General features: G+C 39.3%; 1 protein-coding gene across 5 annotated transcripts in view; it reads left to right on the top strand.

Annotated features, from left to right (window-relative positions):
* Positions 1-27,048, top strand: part of LARGE1 (LARGE xylosyl- and glucuronyltransferase 1) — a 287,229-nt gene that overhangs the window by 130,771 nt on the left and 129,410 nt on the right. For all 5 annotated transcript variants that reach the window (XR_013929088.1, XM_080393311.1, XM_080393308.1 and 2 more), the window contains 2 exons: positions 13,729-14,030; positions 19,994-20,076. Coding sequence is in view for 4 of the 5 variants with exons in the window: in XM_080393311.1 (XP_080249437.1) it covers positions 13,729-14,030; positions 19,994-20,076 (385 nt within the window). In the remaining variant the exon portion in view is untranslated. The remainder of the gene's footprint in view (positions 1-13,728; positions 14,031-19,993; positions 20,077-27,048) is intronic.

Genomic DNA, 27,048 nt, shown 5'->3' with positions numbered 1-27,048 from the left:
ATTTTTTTATGTAGCTAACCTATTGGTTTTTTCCATGTCTGGTTGTTCTTTAGGCATTATGTTTTTTAGGTGTTGATCTTGGGTTTTTTAATGTGAAACAACTCTGGGTAGGTCTCCATGTATTTCACTTAGATTTTAAGATAAAAAAAAAGATACTTCAAATGACAGAAATGAAAAAAACATATAATTCCACTGACAAAGGAAGGTGGACAGATATTTTAATGAATGTCTATCAACAAAGGGCCATTGCAAGACTGTAATTGACCACTACACACAACCCATTTACTCCTAAACACAGAGCAAGAATTTCTGTAAATGCCTTCATCTTCCCTTTACCCCAACACAAAAACTGTCATAGACATCAACTGGTTCAGAGTATACGTTGCTGTAGAAAGTCTAGGGCCTGATCGCAGGCTATCTAACAAAAGCATCATTAGAAAAGCCAGACTGTAGTATTTAATTTGTACTTATTAAAGAAGTCTCCCACAATATGTTCTACTTTTGAGAGAAATTCCTGAAGATAATTAAAACATAGAAAACAAGCGATCTACTTTAGGAAAAAAGAAAAAAGTATTTATGTAAATACGCGCACATCCCATGAATATTGAGCATTGCTGCCCTGATTGAGTAAAGCAACTTTATTTTAGAATAATAAGTAAGCATGTCAGTGGGACTTCACCTCAGTGTTGTTTTACACAAGAATAGGTATATTTACTTAGGATCCTAAATATACATTAAGATGTTTCCGTTCACTGGAGCAGAAATATGAATTAGTTTCAGGAATACACTTCATCTATTACAAGACAGTCTTAGTAGGCAGAACATCTACGTCTTGCTGTTAGTTGATGATATTTAACCTTAATATACTTGTGGCTGCTCAAAAATAAAAATTTTCATTTGCTTGCTGCACAAGAAACTCAGCAGGTTTGTGATAGGGCACAGGGGATATGGCCCATATTCTGACCTACCACAGTACAGCACTGTGTACATTTATAGTACAACATAATACTAACACCACCGTGCTGTATGCATGCAGAATATCATGAAATATTAGACCTGTGCTTCTTTTCATCAAAGTCACTGAGTTTTGCCTTTGACTCACTTGAAATAGGATTATGTTTCTGATCTGCTGTCTTCACTTTTGTAACAAAACAAAAATATCATAAGGAAGAGTAATTTCCTCACGTTTTATAGGAAACCTACGTCACCAATTGAAATGAAATATATCTGCCTGACATATCTGATATAAAATGAGTTCTGTATGTAGTTCTTACATCTTTATAGAAGGAGCATCTTTAATATACTAAAGCTAAACATTTTTTTAAAGGCAAATGTTAAGCAATTTAGTGCAAAAAACAAGTTCCATATTACATGTCAATGAAGTCTGGTCACCAAAAATAGATTGTAGTCCTGGGGTAGGTATCTGTCCACACTGAAGCTAATTCTGAAACCACTGTTGATTTCCATGGATTTCATGGTACTTTAGAGTATATTTCTAGTTTCTTTGTTTTAATTTCATTACTCCCTTTTCTGTATATTATGGATTTTGTAGTTTTTAAGAAGTATTATTTTATCAAACACAATATATTGGCCAGCTGTGGCTTTCTATTTGGAAAATGTGAGGAAATAAGAAAATGTGAATATCTGTTCAAGATTCCACTGAACTATATAGACAACTCATTGCTGTTTAACGTAATTGTAACTTCTGCAAGTAATCTAACTAGTTTCCTTTAGCTGATTTGTGGATGGTTGTTCTAGGGTTTTTTTTCCATATTATGACTTATTTTTATATCTACTATTTTAAAATGCTGTGGGTTTCGTTTCTGATGTCATAGCCATGACATGTAACCTACCATCTGCATCACTGCTGTGATGTTTTTTTCTCTGCAAAGTGTGTTAGAAATTTTGCTGTATATAGTACATGACGATCTGTTATGACATTTTTCTTCATGAGGAGGATGGGAAACTAACTCAGGAGTTATTTTATCTCTTCACATAAGTGGAGATAAATGTCATAACACTGATCAGCCTTCATGTGTTCTGAATGTGCAGTTATTTGCATTTCCCCTCACTTCTTCAGGACTGAAGTGGCTGAAATGACAGGTGCAGCAAATGAGGAGTGCTGAGAATGTGTGGGGAAAATAGAAGACTCAGTACTGAAAGAGATTAATAACATGCACTGCTATGTCATCATGAAATAACACTGATGTTATTTCATAACATATTAAACTAGAAATTTAAAGTTGCAGTATTTCTGTCTATATGTGTAATTTTCAGATACATTTAGGAAGAAGAGACGTCATTGTTTTGAAATTTTTTTCTTTGCTGCTTGCCTGTATGTATATGTGCTTATACCCATTGTTGTTGGCTAGAGCTCTGTAAGATTTAGTTTCTTATAGATCTGGTTCCTGCTAAGGAAGAAATTGTGTGGTATAGAATTTGGATTTTTTTATTTACTTACTTATTTATCCTTGAACAATCCTTGATGCTCAGTCAGTATTCAGACAATCTTCTTTTCCAGGACCCTCAGTCAAAATACCAGCACATGATTCTCTGATGGCATCTCTGTGCCAAGGGAGATTAAGGGATATAACAAGCTTTCCAGCAGGTTTCAGCAGCACCAACCAGCCTGAACTAATACTGCAACATTTCTGCAGATGTGTTGAAAATCAACTTTGGAGATTGTGTGTAGCAGCGCTACCAGGTGACTTCTAGCAATAAACATAAATTTTGCTATAGCTAAATTATAAACTGTCACTTAAGAGCCTACATGCTGGCTTTCAGAGAGGCTGACCACCTGCCTTCACTTAGCCCTCATTTGTTCAGCCATCTCCCAGATTTGGTCTTCTTTTGCTGTACTTTTCATTGCTGTCTGATTCAGGTCTGTTAATAGTAAGCCTATGATGGGCTCTTAAACCAAAGTCTTGTGGTAGCTACATGGGAGCAAGTAGTTGTGTTATGGATTCCATAAAGGTCTTCCTAATGCTTCTCCACATTTCCCTATCCCTAAAGTGCCTATGAACTCCTCTGGTATTAAGCAGATCTGGGCATGCCTTGTCTGTCATATAATTGCTAAAACATGGAGAATTCCACACATAAATGTAATCTACACATTGTGTATGTTTATCTTTATTCTTGATACTACAGGGGGGGCATGGCTATGACTAATGACCAAGGGTCACATTCAGGAAATGAACCTCTGATCTGGAGAAAGTGAGATGAGGAAAGGCTAAACAGAGAACCACATAACGATAATACTGCTTCAGAGGCAGGGGCAACACCTGGATGTCACTAGAAATTAATAGGCTGAATCTGTCCACTGGAGTTTCTGCATGCCTTTTAAGGTGACCAGGCTGTCTTGTCACAGAGCAGTTGTTACACAATTTTCAGTTTGTAAGGAAGCTTAGGTAAATGTTTCCAGGAATATACAGAACTCTCTCTTACTCTTATTAGAGATATTCTGGTTGAAACAAACATTTGCATTTTTCCTGTTATGCAAGGTTAGGACTGGTTTTTTGCTCTAGCTTGTTGATGTCACTATGTGTAAGTGCATTTCTTCTGAATGGCTGGTCTGATGAGGGTAAGGAGGGATATGCAAAGCAGACTCCCTTGCCCAGGTTCCCCAAATCCAAGTGCTGTACAATCAGGAAATGCATTATAGCATCCATTGTTGCTTCAGCAGGGAAAGCATGCTTTACATATGCAAATACTGCTCAGAAGTTTAACTTAATAATTATCAGCTGGAGTCTCTATGGATGAGCAGCTGAGGCTAATCATCAGCAACAGAATCTGAATTAACTACTACTAGGCTTTGATTGAGTGTACTTCTCTCATGCTTGTGGTTACTGTGGCAATTGTAGAAACCTATAGGTATTTTTATAATCTTTTGTAAGCTTATAGATATTTATTTCTTGTACTTTATGTACTCTTTAAAACTCTATAAAATGCTGTATTTTAGACTTTTTCCCTTCCTGTCTCTTACACAGTGTTTTTCTGAGCAGGAGCAAACATGGAAGAGTTTCGGTCTTTTACATCCCTCTGCTATGAATGACAGTCACAGTTCTGCGTATAGCTGCAGGGATGCATTTGGGCACATGCTTTACCTTGGAGAGCTGTAATGGCTGCCTGCTGTTGATGGTGTGTTCTGCTCTATCAGAGCCTCAGAAGTTACCTTAACACCAAGCTCACACCTGAAACACAGAGAAAACTCTGGGCATAAGATATCTAAATGGTTAATGAAAAAAGAGATGCAGCTCCTCCATAGGAGATCTTCTGATTAATAGATCCCATTGTCTTCCCTCCCACTCCTACTGTACACCAGGGAAATTCAGCTGGCTACAAATACTTACCCTGCAGATATCATTCATATGCCTTTTCCTAAATGTGCTTTATTATTCACATCACACTCCTACAGTCCCTCATACAGTTTCCCTTCTAATTATTCCCTACTTTCCTATTCCTATGAATAACCAGTGGCATTCACCCACATTCTGCCATTTAAGGCAGTTAGTAGTCCATCCTACTATGAAATGGATTTCTCATTTTCCAGGAGGTGCCACAATTTATTTAAATTCATCCGGATTGTAACTCTGAAGATTTATAATTGAGTTGCAGAACGCTTAAGATTCAGGGCACAGACACCCACTAGACAGTGCCTTGTCTCTGCCCCCGTAGCGGAGGTGGTAGAGGGGAATGCTTCAGGGCAGAGGCAGTCAGGCTAGCTCAAACCAGCTCCACTGACCACTTAAACCGAGTCTGATGTTTTGCACTGCCGGAGGTAAGAAATGTTGTGTGACCCCTTGGGTCAGCTAAGCTGTGGGAATGGTGACCTCTAGCTGAATGGTGATAATGCCTGCTACTGATCTAAAAGGGGTCATTTATTTGTGCCCCCAAGTGACCACTGCTAGTTCTGATGTGGTTGTTTATCACAAAAGGTCATTGCTAAGTGATGGCTCTGTAGAGACATGCTTCTGCCAAAAATGCTGTAGGCAGCACCTCTGAGCCTGGATAGGGTGGTCAAGGACAGAAGGAGTACTGACCTTCTTCTGTTACGGGATTCTCTGTAGTATACGTGCAGAGTATTATTGCAGGAGTTTTCCCTGCGATACCTGTTTGGTCTCTGAACATTTGAGCCTTCCAAGCTGTCACATTGGCAGTCTTTACTTGCATGCACAACTTCTAAAAAGAAAGAGAATATCCCTCTAGCTTTGTGGAGAAAGATGTTCCTTTTCCCCTCTTTCTCCCCCTTTCCCCAACTGCTACAGAAGTAGTTTGCCAAAAAATCAGCATCTTTACAGGAATGGGACTTGGAGAAAATAACAATACATCAAGAGCACAGATGGCTTATTTAGAATCTAATAGGTATTAAAACATGATTTTCCCCAAGCTTTGCTCCTGATATTGATAACGCGTTATCTTTGCCAAGTTCCCCTCTTGATAACATGTTATCTTCGTCAAGCCAAGTCCCTGATAAAATCTTACTTTCACTCAGTGCTTACTCTGATAAGGCATTATTTTCTTACATCTCCACTCCCAATTGAAAGGGGGAAAAAGTTATTTTTAGTTCTTTTCTTGGAGAGGCATATATTTTGCCAAGGCAATGCAAAGCAGGAAAAGGAAGAATGAGAAGACAACAGAAGAAAAAGAACAACAAAGAAAAAATGTCATTGTATTCTAAACAAGGAATGAGCAAACCATTCTAAGACACATGGGCTCCTGCTTTAAATTTTCTGATAAGCTAACATTCATAACATTAGCTAATAAGCTAATATTTCATTTGAAAAAGCAAGCTATTAAAAAAAGCCATGTCCATTTTCAAGAAGAATGTATGATATGTTTAGATTTTCTTTCCATCTTTCTTCTTGCATTCTGTTGCTACATGCCTTTTCTTTACTTATCTTTTACTGTTTACCATCCCTATTACTCCTGTTAGAAGTACCATAATTACATTCACTCAACCAACACATGAACAGCATTCTGCAGCTACACAATGTGATGCCACCATTGACGGTACAATTGCTCTTTCTGAGAGCATCTTTTGTGTGCAGAGCAAATGTAGCAATGTGGTGAGTGGTTCTTGGACCACTCTAATTATGTAGAGAGTCTGGAAGGTGTGTCATGGGCCGAGACAGGTGAGCATAGAAAGAAAGGGGACAGCTTTGTGGTTTATGAAGTTGAGTCTGCCCTGGAAAATGGTTTCTGCCTCTACCACTGAGTTCATTACATGTGTTCATAAAACAAAGCTATTCCAAGTGACTGCTAACTATTTTTTTTAGCCTATTTTCTGGGTTTCCAGCTTCCAGACTCTTGCATTACAGAAGTGTTGGGCATGTATTGTTGCATATGCAAGTGATGAGGTCTATCCTCCGAATAAATGAAGTGAAGAAAAGGTGCTTATTTGTTCGAAAAATTACATCGGAACCATCTTAATTGTGCATCCAAAACTGGTATTTTGTTGTGGCATTAATTACTCCAAATTTCTGTGCCCTGCCTGTAAATAAGTACTGGGATAGTACCACCTTTCCTTCAAATAACTTTGAAAAGTAACTCACTGATCCCTGTGCTGCATTGAAGTATTCTGTTGATTAGCACAGTAGGCCAATGAGGGAATAAATAAGTCTTATTTCAGAGCAGGGTACATGTGGTCACAAACTGAATGATGAGCTGAAACAAGTTACTGAACAGCTGTAAGCACCATCAATCCTGTGCATGCAGTGATGCTGAGGTTCTTCAGAAATAAAGTGGTGATCATGCGATTAATGATCCTGTCATCGGGCACAAGGGAATGACAGCAAAGACTGGACAGGAGACCGTTACTCACATTTCCAAACTTCAGAGTGTTTGAATTTTGTGGTGGGTTGACCCTGGCTGTACGCCAGGTGCCCACCAAAGCTGCTCTATCACTCCCCTCCTCTACTGGATAGGGAACGGAAAATATAACAAAAGGCTTGTGGGTTGAGATAAGGACAGGGAGATCACTCAGCAGTTACTGCCACGGGCAAACCAGACTGACCTTCGGAAAAATTAGTTTAATTTATTACCAATCAAATCAGAGTAGGGTAATCAGAAACAAAACCAAATCTTAAAAAAACACCTTCCCTCCATCCCTCCCTTCTTCCAGGGCTCAGCTTCGCTCCTGATTTCTCTACCTCCTTTCCCCAGAGCAGCTCAGGGGATGGAGAATGGGGGTTGCGGTGACTTCATCACACCTTGTCTCTGCAGCTCCTGTCTCCTCACACTGTTCCCCTGTTCCAGCGTGGGGTCCCTCCCATAGGAGACAGTCTTCCACAAGCTTCTTCAGAGTGGGTACTTCTCACAGGCTACAGTTTTTCACACACTGCTCCAGCATGGGTCCCCTGTGGGGTCACAATTCCTGCCAGCAAACCTGCTCCTGCCTGGGCTCCTCTTTCCACGGGGCCACATGTCCTCTCAGGAGCCAGCACCAGCATGGGCTTCTCACGGGGTCACAGCCTCCTTTGGGCATCCACCTGCTCTGGCGTGGGGCCCTCCATGGGCTGCAGGTGGGTATCTGCCCCACCGTGGACCTCCATGGGCTGCAGGGGCACAGCCTGCCTCACCGTGGGCTTCACCACAGGCTGCAGGGGCATCTCTGCTCCAGCACCTGCAGCACCTCCTGCCTCCTTCTGCAGTGACCCTGCTGTCTGCAGGGCTGTTTCTCTCACATATTCTCACGCCCCACTTCTGCTGCTGTTGTGCAGTTGGGTTTTTCCCCCTCCTTAAATACATTATCCGAGAGGCGCTACCACCATTGCAGATTGGCTCAGCCTTGGCCAGTGGCAGGTCTGTCTTGGAGCCGGCTGGCACTGGCTCCATCGGACATGGGGGAAGGTTCTAGCAGCTTGTCACAGAAGCCACCCCTGTAGACCCCTGCTGCCAAAACATTGCCACTGAGACCTGATACAGTTTGCAAACATGATGTTCTGTGAGTGTAGGGGTTTTTGTATATGTTTAATTTCTGAATCCTCTGATTGTAGGGGGCTATTTTTTTTAAAGGAAAGGACAGTGGGAGGGCATCTCTGTGTACATGAGTAGCAGCCAATAATGTGGTGCTTTAAGTAAGGCTGGCCTGCAGTGGAATTGAATGGTTCAGGTTTGGGTTCAATAAAACATGTTAGCATGTGATTATGTACAATTAACAGCAGTGGAATTGAACCCAGATTTAGCACTTAAAGGACATGCTGAAGTGCTTAAGTGCAATTACTGTTGCCTAAGTCCAAGGCTGATGGTTGATGGGCATCTCATGTGGAAACAGTCTCTCCTTACCAATGAACATGTAATTTAGCACATATGTTGTCCATGCCAAATCCCAAGGATGGTTTGTGCTTCATACTGGTGGGAGCAGCTTTTCTGTAATAGCTGAGGAAACTTGTTTGGGCAGTATGGAAAGGCTTGGTTGCCATTTCTTGGGCTGTTTCTCTCTAGTGCACATCAGCTTTCAGTGTTCTTACTGTGACATCTTTCAATGGCACAACTTTCTAGCACTGAAATAGGGAAGCATAAGCTCGTAATGGCCTCATGTCACGTTAGAATGAAGAAGTTCTGTGTTCATGGATCTAGAGTAAATTGCTTAGACTGTATTCCACTGTTAAGATGGCTATTTTGGCAAGGTTTTCTACTTCCAGCTGAGATGACGCTGCAGTGATTCACAAAAAGACGTTGGAGAAAAGAATGCCTTGGTGAGTGTGAGAATAGGCACCTTGGGATGCCTTAGCACCTACTCATGGAAGCATGTATCTTAAAGTACCACACTGTTAACAAAAAGGACTTCTTTCATAGCTGCCCATGTAACCAATACCTACCAGAGCATCCAGCTGAGCAGAAGCGCATAGAGTACTAAGGTGTTAGATGATTAAAGCTGTGCTACAGCTCCAAAAGAAAAGGGATAGTTTATCTGCTTACACAGAGCTTTTATGTCTCAGTAGTCCTGACTGCAGTCTTAATTTTCTTTTCCCTTAGGGTCCATGGAGTTCTCTACAGTGGTCTTTATGGAGAAAAAAATAATTGTGGAATGAACTTCAAATTATTTTCCTCATGGCCTTAACAGGGGGAAATTCATGAGGGTGGTTGCCTGCTATCCCAAGTCTTTCTGCAGAATGTTGGCTTTTGGTTCAAATTGTTATACTCCTAGTCCTCAAAGGGTGTAGTGATAATGTGAATTTCCAAATGTGAAGAAATGTGAAATGGAGGAGTGGTGTTTTCTTATATCTGTAGTCTGTCAGACTGAAACATTATCTCTGAGCAACATAACTTCCTCTTATCTCAGAGGCAGCCTAGAGTTTACTGTCATCAGTTAATTCATTATAAAGGCATTACATGCTATTAGGCAAGGGATAAATAATATTTAAACACGTAGAAACCTCTAGACCTTGTAAAGATGCCAAACCCCACAGTTTGCATGTAAGAGAGCAAAAAAGAAATATTAAAAATTGAGGGGGGAAAAAATCCCCCAACACGCTATACAAAGTTGCCTGCCTCAGTTACTTCCTAACAAAATTTTAAGCACTTGAGTTCAGACCAGGATTTTCTCAGAAACTCAGGATTCCGTCTTTTGAACTTGTCTTCTCCTTCGAATTGGAGTGAATTTTTCTCTCCTTCAACTCTGCTTCTTTCTCCCTTATCCAGCCCTGCAGTTAATCTTTGGCTAAACTTTGTTTTCTATATGGCTCTTTCCCTAGCGAGCTTCCAAGTTGCTGGGTCCTTTTCAGGACTATCACCTCTCCAAGTCTGATAACTACAAAATGAGGAACTTGGTGTTAATGCTTATCCTTCATGTTTCTTATGTAAGAAAATTCCTCTGCTTCAGTCCCTCTCCTTTCAAATACACCATGCTGGATTGCTTTCTATAGGCTTTGTTTCTTCCAGTGTCTTAAGGTGCTACTTAAGTAAGGTTTAATGTAATCTCTTGCCTTAAATACAGGTGACTCCACATATGCAGAAGCATTCAATAATCCAGAGAATTCATAATTTGCATCATGTCAAATTTTCTGATTTGTTGGACCTACTGTGATGATAAGTCATTGACTTCTGTCAACCATGAAATAATAACTCAGGTTTCTGTTCCAGTTTTGTTTTGTGGACAGTGGAATTTTGTAGGTCATTTTTATTTCTTTGGTACAGTTGTATTAGTACAAAAAACCTGAAGTAAAAGCCTTGAGACCGAGAGGAAAAAAAATAAAATCTGAGATTGCCAAGGCCCAAAAATAGAGCAATAACCCCAAATGAAGAATAAAAATTAATAGCTTTATTATTATTTATTGCACTATTCAAAAGTGTACTACTTGCTTCAGAGGACAGCAATGTTCCTTGCAGTGTTCCCTGGGAGATCTTTTGTCCCAAAGTCACACAAACCTCATTATGTTATGTTATTTTATTTTGATTTAGATTATATAAAAAGTGCCTAGACATCAGCCCAGAGCACTCTACCAGTTACTTAAAACTATAAAGCTCAAGTGCAGGGCAATCAGTTTAACTCTTCTACCAAGCAGCACACAGTCAATCAAATGTTAGTAGTCCCTTACATTAGTCCACTTACTCCTGTTTTCAAAGATGAAGTGAAACACATAGTCCTTGCGTTGCCTTGAAAACTGATAGGAAGCAGATCAGGGTAGCACGTGTGGGTGTTTACCTGCTAGGCAGTAGCTCCCAAGAGGCGTTTTGCCATGTCTTATGTTCACTGAAGTAAAAATACCTTTACATGTCTAGTCTGGTAGTAGGACTAAATCAAATAGTACCTTGCGACCAGCCTTGCCAAACTCAGAAGTGCAAAAATTATGAGCTAGACCGCCTCAACATTTATGACAACAATTTCTTGATTTTTGAGTCTTAAGATCAAACTCAGTTCACTTTTGATTTTATACTTTTATTTCAAATGGGTCCTGGAAATGTCACATTATCATTTGCAGCAGGGAGTTGGGGTGTTATGAGTATACCAAACACATCAAGATACACCTGAGAATATTCAGCAATGTTAGTAACAAAATGTAACTTGTCCAGCTGTACCCTGAACCCTGAGGAGGTGATCCCAGAAAACATCATGGACTTAGCACTTTGCAACAAAACATGGATAATTTTTATAGTAAACCACTACATTCAGCTAATATATATTTCAGGTCAAGAAGCTGCCTAGTTGTGTAATTCCTGACATGATTTCCTTACTGCCTTTTACATAGCAGCGGGAATGTGTACTACTGAGAAGACACTAGTGGAGTTCAATGGCATTTAAAGCTAAGGCTGCATAAACACTGAGCTGCTCTCATTAGTTGCTGCTGCTTCCAGTCTGAGGCACTGAGGTGGTATTTTCTTTCAGTCCCTTTCTCGGAGTGCGCTGTTTCTTCTAAATATTGTGTAGAAACAGTTCAACTGTTGTCATGAATATAGCTACAATTGTTCAGATGTACAAAATGGTATCCTTTTTTTTTTTTAATTTTTAGTTTTGGCAAAGCAACATTCATGGCCTATTGATTTATGTCCATAGAATACCTGAAAACATGTCTAATTTTTTTCCATATTTTGATGAATGTTCTGAGATTTACTTCCATACCTTACTACCTTTTCTGGTAATTATTTGAGAAGGTAGCAGAATCTAAGGACAAGAGTAGGAAGAGATAAGTAACATCTGTGTCGTGCTGGATATTCACCAAGTAGGGAGTTAGGACTGCCAGTGAAGTCTTGGCTAGATTTGCATTGTAATTGTATGTCTGATGATAACACAGGTTGGTTGTGTGGGTGAGTAGGGCTGCTGTTTTTCTTTTTGTCTAACAGTGTCCACACAACACGCTCTTGCTGTCCAGTAATAGGAATGCCGTATCATCACATCCAAATGAGTTGTCTTCCTAGCTTGGTTATCAGCAGCTGAGAAATAACACAATTCCAGTTACATGCCTTCCAAGCTGGATGGAGAAAGATAACTCAGTATTTTATTGTACTTCTAATTGTAGCATGGCTTTGTCCTTAATAATGACATTTCTTTGTTGTTACACCCATGATTTTCAGGCTTTGCAAATCTGTCATTCAGTTTTTAATAACTATTTTCTTGAGTTGTCAAGTTCCAAAATGGAAGTGACCAAAATTAAATATCTTTCTTGGGACATTTTTCAAGCTCAGATTTGTCTATAAGCTTTGCTAATGGTAAGAATAATCAATTAGGACATTTTTGAAGGAGAAAATCTGCAGGCAATTGCAAGGTATTCTATCCAAATGGTATATTAAAACTGGCATAGCTTTTTATATAGGTAACGGGAAATGCACATACCTGTATAACTCAACAACAGAAATTAAAATTGAGGTTTCAATTTCCATAGCTGTTTTATTGTGAACTCAGTTTAGAGGACTGCTCACCATTTGTGTAAATATGAAGCAATGGAAGAGAGCAAGCAATGAGCAGGTCTTTCTGGCAAGGAGGTAGTTTTGAGTCTGAGGGTGAGAAATGTACTTGTTAAGGAGAAAAACTAAACATTAACTGTGTTGTTTCCATTTTATAAACCACTCAAGCAGGTGTTTGTTTGATAAAGCCAAAGGGGCTCTCTGCATTGGAAAAATTACTAAATAGCAAACATTTCTTTTAATGCATGCACGTAGAATGTTATTTCAGAGAAGTACCTTAGTATAAGATGCTTGCATATCTTCACTGTGAAGGAATGTCTTGCTAATTATGACACTGTGGGTAACTCTCAGTCTTTTGCTTTGTTCCAATTTGATTTTGAATTAACATTTTTGAACAGCAGTTTATTTTGAGGGTTTTTTAACCACCTTTCAAGCATTTGCACTCTATGTGAATATATATAGCTTTAATAAATTTATGTGGAAATATGTCTTCTTTGAAAACACAGCAGCTGCCTCCCTGTTTGCTTTCTTAAAATTTGGTAGCAATAATGTACTGGGAATCTGATGGTGGAATGTGTTGCAATTGTCTTTGTTTATGGACTTTGGTTTCAGGATAATTTATCTTTTTTACACTTTAGCTCATTTTTATTACTGTTTTGAACAAAGAAGATACCTTTTGAAAATGTGAAAATTAAGTGTTCCCTATTTCTGGAATACAAATTTTCAGTTAAAGGTGTTGAATTGAACCATTTTGCTTTTTCCAAAATTCCCTAGTTGTCTTTTTCAGCCAACATACTTAACCAGAATTTGTGTATTGAATGTTTGGTCCATACGTGTATTGAATGTTTGGTTCTTCTGAACTCTTTATTTCTCAGCAAGCCTGTAAAACTCTGTTGCTGAATAAAAATATCTGCTTCTCACATGTGAATCAGCTGGGGCTACTGTTTGGCACAAAATGGTAACCACAACACTGTAGCTTGACTGTGGAGGAAATGGGGAATAGCAAAATCATTTTGTCTTGCATACATTTATCAAATATATTTGACTGTATATTAATTGTCTGTGAATTAAATCCTTCTGTTCTTGACTGTCTTTCCAGATAAGTGACTGGCAGGAAGCCCTGTCCAGAACAGAAGAAACACATCTTTTAGTGTGGTTTTAAAACTAGTAGGACCCATAGCTCACAGAACTCTAGCATTTGTCCAGGGTTACCATGCATTTAAACATTACCTTAAAGAGCCAAGTCTGCATAAAACGTGGCTGTATTTGAAACACATCCCTTCTTCACAATTCCTTCACAAGTAAACACACACTTCCTTCACAAGTAAAGGAAAATGCAACTTCAAGTATATTCTGACAGAAGTATTTTGTTTCTCTCTTTTGCAGATGGGAAGCCAGTGTCACTGTCTCCACTTGAATCCCAGCCCCACAGTCCTCGGTACACGGCGTCAAGCCAGCGGGAGCGCGAGAGCTTGGAAGTCCGCATGCGGGAGGTGGAAGAGGAGAACCGCATGCTTCGCAAGCAGCTCAGCCTGGCCCAGAGTCGCAGCCCCTCGCACCACCGCAGCAATCACTCCAAAACATACTCCATGGAAGAAGGGACAGGTGACAGTGAGAGCCTGCGGGCTGGCATTGTGGCGGGGAACAGCTCCGAGTGTGGACAGCAACCAGCAGTGGAAAAATGTGAGGTAAATAAAAAAAAGGAACAGAAACAAAGCTTGATAGATTTGATCCTTTAAGGACATTGTGGATCCCTGTCTCCTTTCCCCTGAAATTTTGTGCTCAGAAACCATGCTCTTAAAGGACTACTGGGTGCAACTTTTTAGATAATTTTTAATTACTCTTTTAAAAAAAAAATTAAAACATTTAATCATCTGAATATCTTTTGAGTTATTAAATTATGAGAGTTTTTTGTCTTTTTCAGTCTCATGTCCCCAAACCTGCTGCAAAAATCAAAGCCCTGTTCCAAGCTGACTTCAGTACAGCTGTGCTGAGAAAGACCCATGGCAAACTGACCCCATGTGTTTCTAAATTAAATGAAAGCACCACAGTGCTTTGAAAAGCTTTGTTCCTTTGTTTGTGCAACTGTACTAGGAGAGTTCAGGGTTTACCATTAATTAAATTGTGGCTTACAGAGCCAGCCTGTGCTTTTGAGTGGCTTTCCGGAGCATATCTATGTGCTGCTGTGGAACCACCTGCTTTGTGTGGGCTGTGCACAAGAGGTGTGGTTAACTGCAGGGAACAGGTGATACGTTTCTAAGAAGGTTTTTGGGGGGTTGTTTTGATTTGCTATTCCCCATTTTATACCAGTAGCTTTGTGGATGTCATCCAGCTGTTTAGTTGTCAGATGTCTGAATGATGACAGTTCTGAATATGGATGCATCCAAAACAGAAAGTCTTGCATAAAGTTCTTGTGCCAGCTGGTGAAGATATCAAAAATAACTTCCTCCAGTTATTTGTACAAAGAGGGTAATACCATGTCACCTTTTATCTTACCTTCTGCTATGGGAAGTTAAAAGTTGAAAGAAAATAAATGGGAGAGAAAAAGAAGTCCTAATTATCTCTTCAGATAAAGTCTGTTTAATGGGCAGATATCAAACATAATTTAAAAATGAGCAATAGCTTTCTAGTTGGACATCTTTGTCCGTCAGTATGGAAAAACCAACATTAAGGAGAGTTAAAAAGAGGAGTCTGTTTTTCATTTTCCCTCCTCATAATAATAACCATCTGATTTTCCTCCTTGTGAGCATTTTGGCATTTCTTTTAATAAGGGAAGGTTCAGGCCATCAATAAAAAAAATTCACTTCTCCCTTATCATGCCAAGGAGTGATGAGCTGAATCTGAGTTCTTGGTTGTTCAATGTACCAACCGATTTGGGACACAGAAGTAGCAGCTTAAAGGAGGAATAGTTTAAGTGGCCTTTCAGTTTATAATGTGTTTTGCCAATAAATTTACTTGCTCAGTGGGGTTTAGCATTGTGCTGGAGGCAGTAGTTGTATAAAATATGAAACCTCAATTTATCTGCCATCCCCCTATCTCACCACACACTATTTTGATAATGGAATAGCTTTTTCTTCTTTTTCTTAAGGAATTTGCTCAGTAATTCAGTAACAGCAATGGAAGTTAAAATTAAACTTCCTTATTATCAGATTTGCTGGGGGTCTCATCGTTTATCCTGTTACTGTAGATTCTGGTTCCATGTCTGTGTGAGTGGTATCTTGACTCCATTTACGCTCTGTTTCAGTGTTTTGAGGTGTAAACTAAATCTTCTATAACCTCTGACCCTGGAGTATTTCACAGTAAGAGCGAGCAACTTGGTTAGAAAAAGACAAGGGTCCTGAGAAGAAGACTGGGGCTCTGAGAGAGACAAAGAGAGCTAGGAACAGGTTGTTTATTTCATTGTGTCAGTTCCTTGAGATTTACTGAAGGTAACATTTCAGAATCTAATTTGGGATGGTCTTCAGTAATGATTAAGACATTTGAAAATGAAGCTACAATGAAGGAACATTAAATCTCTGATAAAGCATAATCTGTGTGATAATAATTGTGATCTATATCAAACAGTAGTGAGTTTGTTGCATTCCAGACGCTGCTTCCTACTCTGTTGCATCACACGAGAGCTCTCCTGATATTATAAAATGGATTAGCATTATATTACAAGAAAAAAATCAGGGTTCCAGCCAAGGGGCTTCCCCCTGGAGGGAGCAGATCCCTGTTATGCCTTCCCAGTAGGAGGCAATTTTAACACAAGTCTTGGAAGTATAAGTGATACTAGTCCTACACAGGCATAGGCACAAATAGCAGGCTTCAGGAGAGCATAATGCCAATGGAAGGTAACAGAATTACATGACTATTTCTTACGGTGTTATACCAATATCTTTCCAGCTTGTGCCTCCATAAACTGGGTATTTAGTTTGAATAATGTGTGCATTTATAAATATTTTTAAATATATTATAGATCAGAAAATGGTTAATTAGCAGTATAGCATTTAGTAGGTTAGCAGAATACTTAACATTTTAAAGCATTTTTACAAGCGTATTTGTGTTGTTACTATTCTCAGTGGTGTTGCTCAATAGGGTTAAATGTGTAGTGCTCCAGAGCCACAAAGAACAGGCCCCTACCAATTTAAGCACTGTAACACAGAAAAAGCAGATGTTAACTCCTCTGGGAACCATTTGTAGCATATTTATATTTTTGTAACGTGGCTTTAATATCTCTTAATCACATTCAACAATGATTTATGACTGCAATGGAAGGCCTGCTAGTACTACTGGAAAATTATTAAAGTATGAAATGCTTTACCAAAGACTATTTTTAGCTATAAGAACTAACTAGGGTTTGTTAAGCTCATTATTTCACCATTTCAAAAAGTAGCCTGAGGAGGAAAAAAAATAACATCTGTTTATCTAGGCACCTTGTACTCCTCATTAGCATGGGATCTAAGGCCCAGTTCTTCATGTGGTTTTGGATAATTTTGTCCCATTAATATTAACCCAGAATGAACTTATATGAAATACTGCTTTCAGAAGCAGTTTTCCCTGGTTTGTAGTGGCTAAAGTAATGGTTTGTGAACTACGTTAGCATGGTGTTATTTAAACTCCCTCTCCTAAAGAAGCTTAATTTCCTTAAAAGGCCTTGAAGTACCTGGGCCTGAGTGCTCCCTTAAAGTATTTAAAATCAAAAATAGTTCTCTTTCTGTCCCTGATCTCCAGCCTGTAGGAAGAGCGTGTCTGTCATTCAATTTAAAAAGAGCATTGCAGGAGGATGAATGCTTTCAAGGAGCTGAGTTTAGTCCCACAGTGACTTCTGAATATCCAGGCTAGCATTTGACAACTAGAATTATCATGGATTGTCAACAGCTGGGTGCAAGTGTAGCATGCAGAGCCTTGGTGTGAGTTGTTTGGAGTGGCATACTGAAACAAGCAGACGGGCTGCTGCATGTTGTGGAAGTTGGAACATTCTTTGCTTCTGTGGCTTCGCTCCTAGGTATTAGTTGCAGCCATCGAGTCCAGAGGTTGTGTGGATCACAGTGGCCAGTTCTGCTGGAACGGTGGCACAGTCTTCAAGCCATCTGCAGATGGAAAATGACGAGTTTGAGAGCTGTGATGCTGCTGACCAATTTCATAATTTGGGAGCTGGTGCTTACAGTAGTACACTCAGGAGGATGCAAGTTCTTTGAAGTTCTCCCTTCCTCCAGCTGCTATTGCCCTGTCTTGCCAGGATTTGGCTACAGTCAGCTGCTCTCTATCCAAACGTGTACTTGGAACAAGCATGGAGAAAACTGGAAATAAAACTTTTTCATTAGAATGCAAACATCTGCACACAATTCAGGTTGATGACCTCATATTGACTTATCTGTTTTCCCACTGATTTTGTTTAACAGTTCATCAATGAGGGAGAGGAAAGTGAATCAAGGAGAGGAGCGACTGCAGCCAAAAACTTGGGGGAAAAAAAGGACTAGGTTTCTGTCCTCTTTGAGGATTATTGCTCCATCTATAGCTGATGGCAGCAGGAATAGAAGTGATACATAGTGTCAAACAACACAGAGGGGCTGAGCAGAAGGTATGTAGATGCTTGTGTCTCTGAACTGGAGAAGGACATTTGGAAGAGCAGCAAGCGTTGTCTTCTCACAGTGCCCTGGCTCCATGAGCATGCAGGACAACAGCACCTGCTAGAAGACAGAAAAGCATGCTTTTCATTTTGAAACAAACTGATTTAGGAAGAGGAGAACAGATGTGAGCAAGTCCTTGACAGAATAAACCCTGATTTTGAGGATAGTTGTAAGGTGGAGAGAGTGCCTGTGAGGAGAGCTTTCCTGACAAGTCAAGGTAATATAAAATGATGTTGACAGTGATATGACAGTCCTATTCTGTCAAAACCCACAAAATGTGTCTGGTCCAGTGTCTTCAGGTAAAGTGTTTAAAGCAGGCATGAAACTATTCTCAGTTAATTTGATTCTAATTGGCATTGAAGGGAAGGATCTTAGGTCTTCCAAAAGGCTGAGAAAGACCAGGTGGCAACCAGAGAGGAAGCAGTGTGTGCAGTGTCAGGAATCTGTGCATCCAGAGGAACCCGTGCCCTTAAGTATGATACAAACCACTGCTGCAATAAAAGTCATTAATAAGCAGTCTCTGTTCTCCCCTGTTGTTATCACAAGAGGGTAACACAATCAATTTTTGCGAAGTGCTGAGCACGCTCAACTCCCATTGACTTTAACATAAATTTAAAGTGCTGAATACCTTTCAGAGCTGATGCCAAAATGGGCTCCAATACTTTTCTTTCTCACACCTCTCTGGACAGACAGTTGCCTTATAAATTCAAGTCCTGTTAAAACCTCAGATCTTCAACATGCCTCAGCTTGTGAAGCACACTGGGGCTGGAGGCAGCTGCAGTGTTCATGTGGGAGTTGCACAATGGCACAGCCACTTGACAATTATGGGATTCAAATTGTGCACTCTACCGGGCGATGTTAATGGATGGAGCTATGGTCTTTTTAGACGTGCCCCAACACATGCCACCTCTATTGTAAATCTGCTTCTGCTACAAGCCAGGCTTTGGGAATCTATGACTAAATGAGGAGGCAGGACTCCTCATTTGTTCTCTGCGTAGTGGGCTTTCTGTGGAAAACGAGAGCTCTGTGTGTGAGAAACCAGTTAACCAAACTTCAAATGGAAGCCAAATGAGGCTTCCCTTCAGTTTCACAGCTGCGTCCCCAATCGCAGCTTTGTGCTGCCAGCATGGTGAGCTCTCCTCATTTCTGTGACCACTAAGAAACCAAAAATACAGAAGCTGGAGTCAAAACTTGCTGAGATTAATTTTCTTTTGTCCCCAGGGAATAGCAATGCCTACTTTTAAAACCAGAGAAGAGTAACTTAACAGCATTTTTCAAATTACTACTTAGTACCTTAATAATAATGACGAGTAGCGCCTTTTCAATTTTCCCTTTCCTCTTGAAGAGATGAGTAAACCTCCGCCTCGTATAAAAGGGAGGTGAGAAGGTGCAGAATAAGTGATAATTTAGCAAGGTGCTGGGGTGGGGAGAAGGTGTCTGGCAGTTTATATTTAACTTCACATTAAGGCTGCCCAGTACAGCCCATACTAGTAGTCACAGGCAGGGAAGTGACCACCTGCCTTCAAAGCTCATGTCCTATCTTGTCACTGGGATGCACTCAGCCCCTGCAAACTGTCCCACTCATACTCATCTGTCAGAGCTTGCTCACTTTCTGCTTAGTAGCTGTCCCTAAGACAGAAATAATGCAAAATTTCTAAGAGCATATCAGCTTCTAATTATCAGATGTAATTTTAAACTTCAGAAGGCTAAAGTGTCTGCATGTTTGCATACTCAGAATTTTGTGTGCTGCTACCTGTGTGTGTGTACATACGCGCACACATATGCTCTTAGCTAATAAATGCAATTCAGACATCTGATGTAATTTGGGGATAGTAATGACTTTGGAATGATGATGGTGTTATAACTCAATTAAGATGTTTTTAACAAACTGCCTCAAGTGGGCTGCAAACAGCTGCAAAACGCCCACTCTAATTGCCACACTAAATAATAGTACTGTCATGTATGTGCTGTCCGTAACGAATGATAGAACACAGGAGCAGGCTTTAATTTTTGTTCTTTTTGTTCCTTTTCTCCCGCAGACCATCCACGTTGCCATTGTTTGTGCAGGGTACAATGCCAGTCGGGATGTTGTCACACTTGTCAAGTCTGTCTTATTTCACAGGTAAAGGTAGCTTTCTTTTCTTGCATATCTGGTTATGTCTAAGCAAGCTCTTTTTACATTTATCCTCCTACTTTAAAAGAAGGTCACAATCTATTCCCTGGTTGCTTTTGCTTTGGGAGGGAGGAAGGATAAAATGTATGTCCACCAGAAATAGATTCACTTTTGTAAAGATTTCTACAGTGAATTAGAGGGATCAGAGATCCACTGGCTACCCCTGTTGCACTGTGGGAATAGGGGCAGTATCTATCTGTACTGTGAAGCATCTGCATGCTCCTGAATGTTGTAAAATGATAATAATAGTAGTAACAGCGCTGGATTCATTTAGCCTATTTCTCATATCAGTTTATGGCACAGGTGTAGATGCTAATTTGAAAGTCATACACATAAATACCCATTGGTTACTTGACTATCCCAGCTTCCCATTTAGGCATTTATTTTTGAAGTAAACCTGTTACTATAGGCACTATTATTTCATTAAAGTCAGATTATTTTTTCTGGCTTTGGATGGGCTACTTAGACCCTGTCAGAAGTCTGCAACCTGGTTTTAGCACATGGAGCACAGTTAGATCCCAAAATTGAAAGGCAAAATGTACAATGAAGACAGAATAACCAATTCCCTTAATAAACAGCAGCTCCAGAAAAAGAGAAGTGGTATTAAACTATGTGTGGGTGTATGTGTATATCCTTTGTCCAGTTCAGTATAGTCCCTCAAGAGTTATTTGGCAACAGTGTTGCAGAAACTGGATTGAAATAAGGAAATGATCAGACTGTTCGACTCAAACAGGAATAACAGACTAATAAAACATGCATAGAGTATAAAGAATTTTACTAAGGAGGTAGTTTCAATATGCTGCTTTACATTGAATGATAACTTTATACCAGGGAAGATGACTCTTATTCGTCTCATGGGCTAGTATCTTCTTACTTCTAGCTGGAGTGACGCATTCCAGTCCCTCTCCTTGCTCCTTATGTTTACCTCCAGTCCTCTGCTGAAACAGTCCTAGTAATCACTCCCTTATAATGGTTTTAGTACACAATGTTAACTCTTACCCATTTTTGGTATATTTTCCTCATAGAGGAATGTAAATGCTTACCTTGTAAAATGTGGAAAAAGACTCAGTAAGTATTAAGAGGTTGGCTAGAGTGCAGGTGGAGAGGGGAAATTCTCCAAAATATGAGAGCAACTTTCACTGTCAACACATAGCCTTTGTAAGTCTTTCCAGAAGTAGCATGTTCATGTTATGATGAGGGCTAGGAGCAGAAAAACAATGCTAAAATAAACATAACAAAAGCAAAGCAACTGTAAAAACCTGTATCATGCTCTGTGCAGAATTTTTTTCTGAATGTTAAAATCTTGTTAAATTTTAAAACTATATCTATTTCCAATTAGACTTCTGAATTATTCAGTGTAAACTGGCTTTATGTTGCAAGGATGTGGGGCATTTTGATTGTTGTTTCTAAGGGATTTCTTGCAAATACGCATTTTTATGGTGACGAGTTATCCTAGTGGTTAGCTTATCACCATTTTTCTCTCCTAGTACTTGCATCCATTTTGGGAAGACTCCAATCTGTGTGTTTCCAAATATTCTGTAAATAAAAGAAATCTCACAGCTCAAAGCTTTAAAGAGTCTTTTTTTGTTGCTACTTAAAGGAAATGTCTCTGTTTTACATAAGCCACTCATCTGAACAATGAGCAAACTTATAAACAATTTGCCATATAATAGCAGAAACCGAACACTAAGGGGAAAACAAAGGCAATCAACACTGGTATTTCTAACACTGGTGGATTCTGCCCTTGGCAAGAACATATTTGCTGTTTGGCTAGCAGTACTGCTCATCTCAAAGGATTTGCCTAGCTCAGCAGAGGTGATCAAGGTTAAGTCCGGTATAGCTAATGAAACCTTAGTACAGTTAGTTACATTCAAGATAACCTATCTCACCTGTTTGCTGAAAACATACTTAAAAGACCAATCTAAGTCCCTTCCTGCCTAGAACTAGCTTTTCTCACTAAGCATTAGATTGTTCACTAGAAAGGGAAGATGTTCCCAAAGAAGAGACAGAGCTTCTTACAGACATTTCTTCCTTCTAGAAAATACAGGCTTCTTAAGCATCTCTTGATGCTATGGCTACATGTGCAGAGGGCCATGCCTCAGGAACACTCTTTTCTTGGATCTTTATCTTTGGAGTGCAGTTGTGAAGAGGGCTGGAGAATAAGCAATAAACAAACAAACTTGGCTGAAAATTTATTTAGAGCCAAGATTCCTTGCTCTGGTTGCCATGTGCAGACAATGTTATCTTGGAGACTAGTATGCACTTCAAAAATTATGGTTGGAAAGAAGGCTTCTTTTATTTGCTAGGATGTTTTCAATTGTAGGAATGAAGGATGGAGACAAGTCATGATATGCATTAGGAGGATTGAGTTAGGAGAGTTGGAGGTGATTGGTTCAGATAGTAGATGCTTCATGACATCAGTAGCACGTTCACCATCTGACTTGAGGATCATCAGTGAAAACAGGCATGGAGATGTCTCTTCTTCTAACTCCTAAATATGCGCCAGGGAATGCATCCTAGCTGGCATTGTCCAATAAGCCAAGCCAAAGAGACATTTCAAAGGACTCTAGGTTTCCAGTGGAGGATTTTGCTTGTTCTATCCTAATCTCTAGAGTTACGCTACTTGTCCTTCATTTATAGGATCACCACATTCAGTCTCAAATATAGTTTTGCAAAAGCAGAGCAAACATGCCTCCAAACGTATTGTCAAGGAATGTTTCTTTTTCTATTTTTGAAGTTTCTAATGATCAATGTTCAACCAAACCTGATATAGAAGGTGCAGAATTTGCCTGTAACAAGAGTGTAGGAAAGTGTATTGTATACTTGAAGAGGCTTGTGTAGAAGTCACATCTGTTACTATGTAGCCAGGCACATTGTGGGTTCTCCTTGGGCACCTCAATCCTGCCCTGCCAACACCTCGAGTACAACCTACTGGTTAAACAGCCTCTCAGACTAACCACACTTGAATATCCTTGCCTATTCCTGCTGCAGTTCACTTGGTGTTTGTTGTAAGAGCACTGATTTCAGTGAAATCTGTCTGGAATTCATGGAGATGTCATGCGCTCTTACTGGCATTTCCATCTAGTTTAGTAATTAAAGCATGTTTTACCTGTACATTTTGATACAAAAAGAGGCATCTAAATTCCCTACTTCTGTAAGGAATCCCTACTTCTCTAACAGAAAATTTCTGAGAAAAGGAGGCTATGTCAGTCTAATCATCTTCCTTCCATGCATTAACATATTTGTTATACCCCCACTTTGAGCTAGAGTGCTAGATAGAGAGACACAAAACAGCAGGGATGCTGGGTCATTAAGAATAAAAACTACAGGAGTTTCTATAGATGCAGTGTGCTGTCTCTTCTCTCTCGCATAAATGTGCAGCAGATCCTGCATATTGAATACTTCAGCTCTTGCCAGGTCTAAAAAAACAAGTTTCTGATTCTAGTCGTGCTATATATATTGTGAGACTCAGGCAAGCTTCTTGTTCAAACCATTTGAGAAACAATACCTGTCTTCAGGTTCCTGAGAGTGGGAAGAGGAGAGTAAAGGGGTGTTGTGGTTGATTCCTTGTAAGAACACCATAGTTCAGAAATGTGTTTTATTCCCAGGGGAAAAGGAGCTTGATTCCAGTTTTGTCTTTAGAAAACGTATGCTCACGCCAAAAAATCCCAGCAGCTTTTAACACCCAGTTTGACATAGCTGACAGTCTGTTCTCAGGAGGAGACTCAGCAGAGCTGGGATAGTGCAGAGTTAGCAGAGTCTGATAAATATGCATTGGCAGTGCTGCACAGAGGGAGGCTTGCAGAATGAGTACTTAGTCCTAGTCTGCAACTTTCCTGCTTTCCTCTCTTGGGCATCTACTTCCTAATTATGACAGATTTTTAAAATCTGTTGCAGGGGTGTAAAAAAATTCTCTCTGTGCCAGTGTAACACAGCCAAGCTCATATCACTGTGTCCTAAGTGCAATTTAACTTTAGTTTTTTCCAGAGCAAAGACTAAACACTAAAAATTAAAGATACTGCATCAAATGGGCAGAATGAAATGGAAGTGCTTTTGCAAACAATGCATACAGTAATATGCAGAAAGCATCTGCATTTCTTTTTCAAAACTGAAGCAGTGTCCTGTAGCTAATAACTCTCCTTGAAACTTTTGCAACTACTGGTCCAAGTTACATTGGTCATTTTCAATGTTGTACTCAGTTTGTGAAAATACTAAAGCTTAGAGTGCCACCGAAACAGCCTACAACTTACGTTTCATATTGCAAAGATCATTTCTGTCTCTGCTTAGGTAAGTCTAGACTTGAGTAAGAGTGAAAATTATTTTTAATGTACTCTCTATCTTTTCCAAAGGCATGCTAAACACCACGTTTCATTTGGGAACAGAGAAAGGCCAAAATTACACAATGATAATGTGTTGCTGGCAGCAAAGTCAACCTGAGAATCTGTGAAAAACTGACTTTTTTTTTTGTGCCACCTAACACTGGCTTGCTCTTTGTTTTTTGCCTGCTATGTTAGTCCCACTTTGGGAAGTCATCATGATTACTTCTTTAGCTGTATGCTCCATCTGTCCTGCAGCAATAGTGGCATAGCAGTGGTGGTGGGATCTTGTAGTACAAACAAAACCAGTCAACTGAACAAATGCTTTCTAATATGAAGTAGGCTCTTCGCTTTAAGAAGGCTGCTTACAGCCTGAAAGTTAAGCATATGTCTAAGCATTTTTAAGATTAGGATATGAACCTGTGTTATAGATTGTTGTATGAATAATAAACTTTTTTTTTTCCTTAGGACAAATGGAATAAGGCAAACCAAATGAAAATCTAAATTAAATGAAAAAAGATGACGTGTAATTTCCAATTTAGAGTCACTAGTCAACCCTGGCTGATAATTAAAGCTTATGTAATCTAATGGCTTTATTCCATGGAGACCACTTTGCCTTAATGGAGTTCATTTGAGAATTCAAAACCTTTGTTATGGTTTCCAACTTTTCGATCATGTCAATCTATTTTCTGGGAGATTCCTCTGGCAAAAACTATAAAGCATGAACTGATTTCTCTGACCCATATAGATGTATCAATAATGCACACTGCTTTTTATATTTTCTAGCTGTCCTGACAATGGAGGCATAATGGAGAAAACAATGTTTTAAAAAAATATATATGCCCATGATATCTTTTATTATTTCCCAGAGCGCTTCTATAAGTTAAAACAAAAGAATATCCATGAACGAGCAGCTCGTGCATCTTCAAGATCTCTCCAACAGTTTGGGGAGCATTTTAATCAATACAGGATGTGAAGGGATATGAAAAATCTTAATGATTTTCTCATTAAAATTGTCCTGGTGTGAGAGAGGGATTGTCATACGGGCATTATGAAAAAAAAAATAAAAATTCCCAAGCTGCCTTTTATAATTTCTGTTTGAAGTCCTTGTAACCATTTTTTACAGATACAAAAGGTATTACCTTGTTGTGCTTCCCTTAATAAAGTATAGGTTTTAGAAATAAACCCCCTGGGCCACTGACCTTTTTATATTCTTAGAAAATAAAATTCCTCTGTTGCAGAGAGAGAACTGCAACCAAGCAGCTGCTTTTTGAATAGCTAACAATTGAGCTATGGAATAGTACAGAACGGAAGAGTGAGTCTTGGTTCACTACTCCCTTTTTCAATTGTAGATTTTTGTATTTAACTCTGGCAGCGGCTATTCAGAAAGAATAGGCCAGAAATGCTTGAGCAAGCAGATCAAAACTCTGATGAAGAATACGAAGTTTTGAAATGCAAAAATAAGACATCATGATTAAAAAAATATATAGAAATTGGTACCGCAGAATAGGCTCCTAAATTCGTAGCCTGACTTTTAAAATTACTGACTTCTTTTCATTCTACCAACTTTGTAGGACCTCAGCAATTCTGAAAATGAGAGCATGCATTTAAGCTCCTATATTTAGGCCTAAGAGCCTATATTTAAGCATCCATGCTTGAAAATCTTGGCCAGAATCTCTTCTCATTCACTTTTGAGGAAAGCAATTTAGGAAAATAAATGTGTGCTCTTTCTGTATAGTGTACTTTGTCAGTGTTCTGATCTTAAGATAAGTGGAAATAATTTAATATACGAAGATTTGCAGTTTTCTAAATAGAGCAGTTAAAACCTTGAGTTTCCACTTGATGGGAAATACCCGTATTTTGAAGTGGCATTCTTCCACATTAAGATGTTAACGAGTCAGCATTTTTCATGTAGCAGAAACTGTGAAAAGTTGTAGTTGGTAAAAATTCAGATGTTCAAAATCTTTGAAGTAAACAAGATTAAGTATTTCTGGACCTTGGGAGAAATTCTCTGGCTGTTTCAGTACCTGCCTCTGAAGTGAGGAACCTACAGAACTCAAGAGTTCAAGGGCTGTGTGTTCTGAAACCCAGGATAATAGCAACCTTGACTTCCAAACATACAAATTTACATGAATACTGTGAATTTTCCAAAACATTTTTTGTTTTAAACAAGTTTATCAAAATTGTCATATATTGACCTATATTATTCCATAGTTATATATACTGTCACCATTTACAGTATAGTGCTTTCTAACAGTACAAGGTATAACCAACCTCTGCCGTGTGTGGTTTTTTCCCTTTCTTGATGTGCACAGTGGAAGATAAGTTATATGAGATAACATAAACATTTAAAAAAAAATACAACACACAGATGTGCTTTGAGTTAGTTAGAGAAGTTGAAGTCAAAGGAAGTCCACCTCATATTTAGAGTGAGAGAGGAGGAGGTTTGTGTTGGTCATCACTTTCTCTGAGATCTGAGTCCAGGTTCCCTTCAAACCAAGAAAGATATATTACACTGGAGTCCTGACACTTAGGGAACTGGAAAGAAGCTTTTGGGTCATCTCATTAACTCTGCTACTATTGCAGGAAACCACAGTGTTTAAAT

This window comes from Falco punctatus, assembly GCF_963210335.1.
Source record: "Falco punctatus genome assembly, chromosome: 6".
Taxonomy (NCBI): domain Eukaryota; kingdom Metazoa; phylum Chordata; class Aves; order Falconiformes; family Falconidae; genus Falco; species Falco punctatus.
Note: the sequence above shows the minus strand (reverse complement) of the source record. Positions and strands in the feature narration are given on the sequence as shown.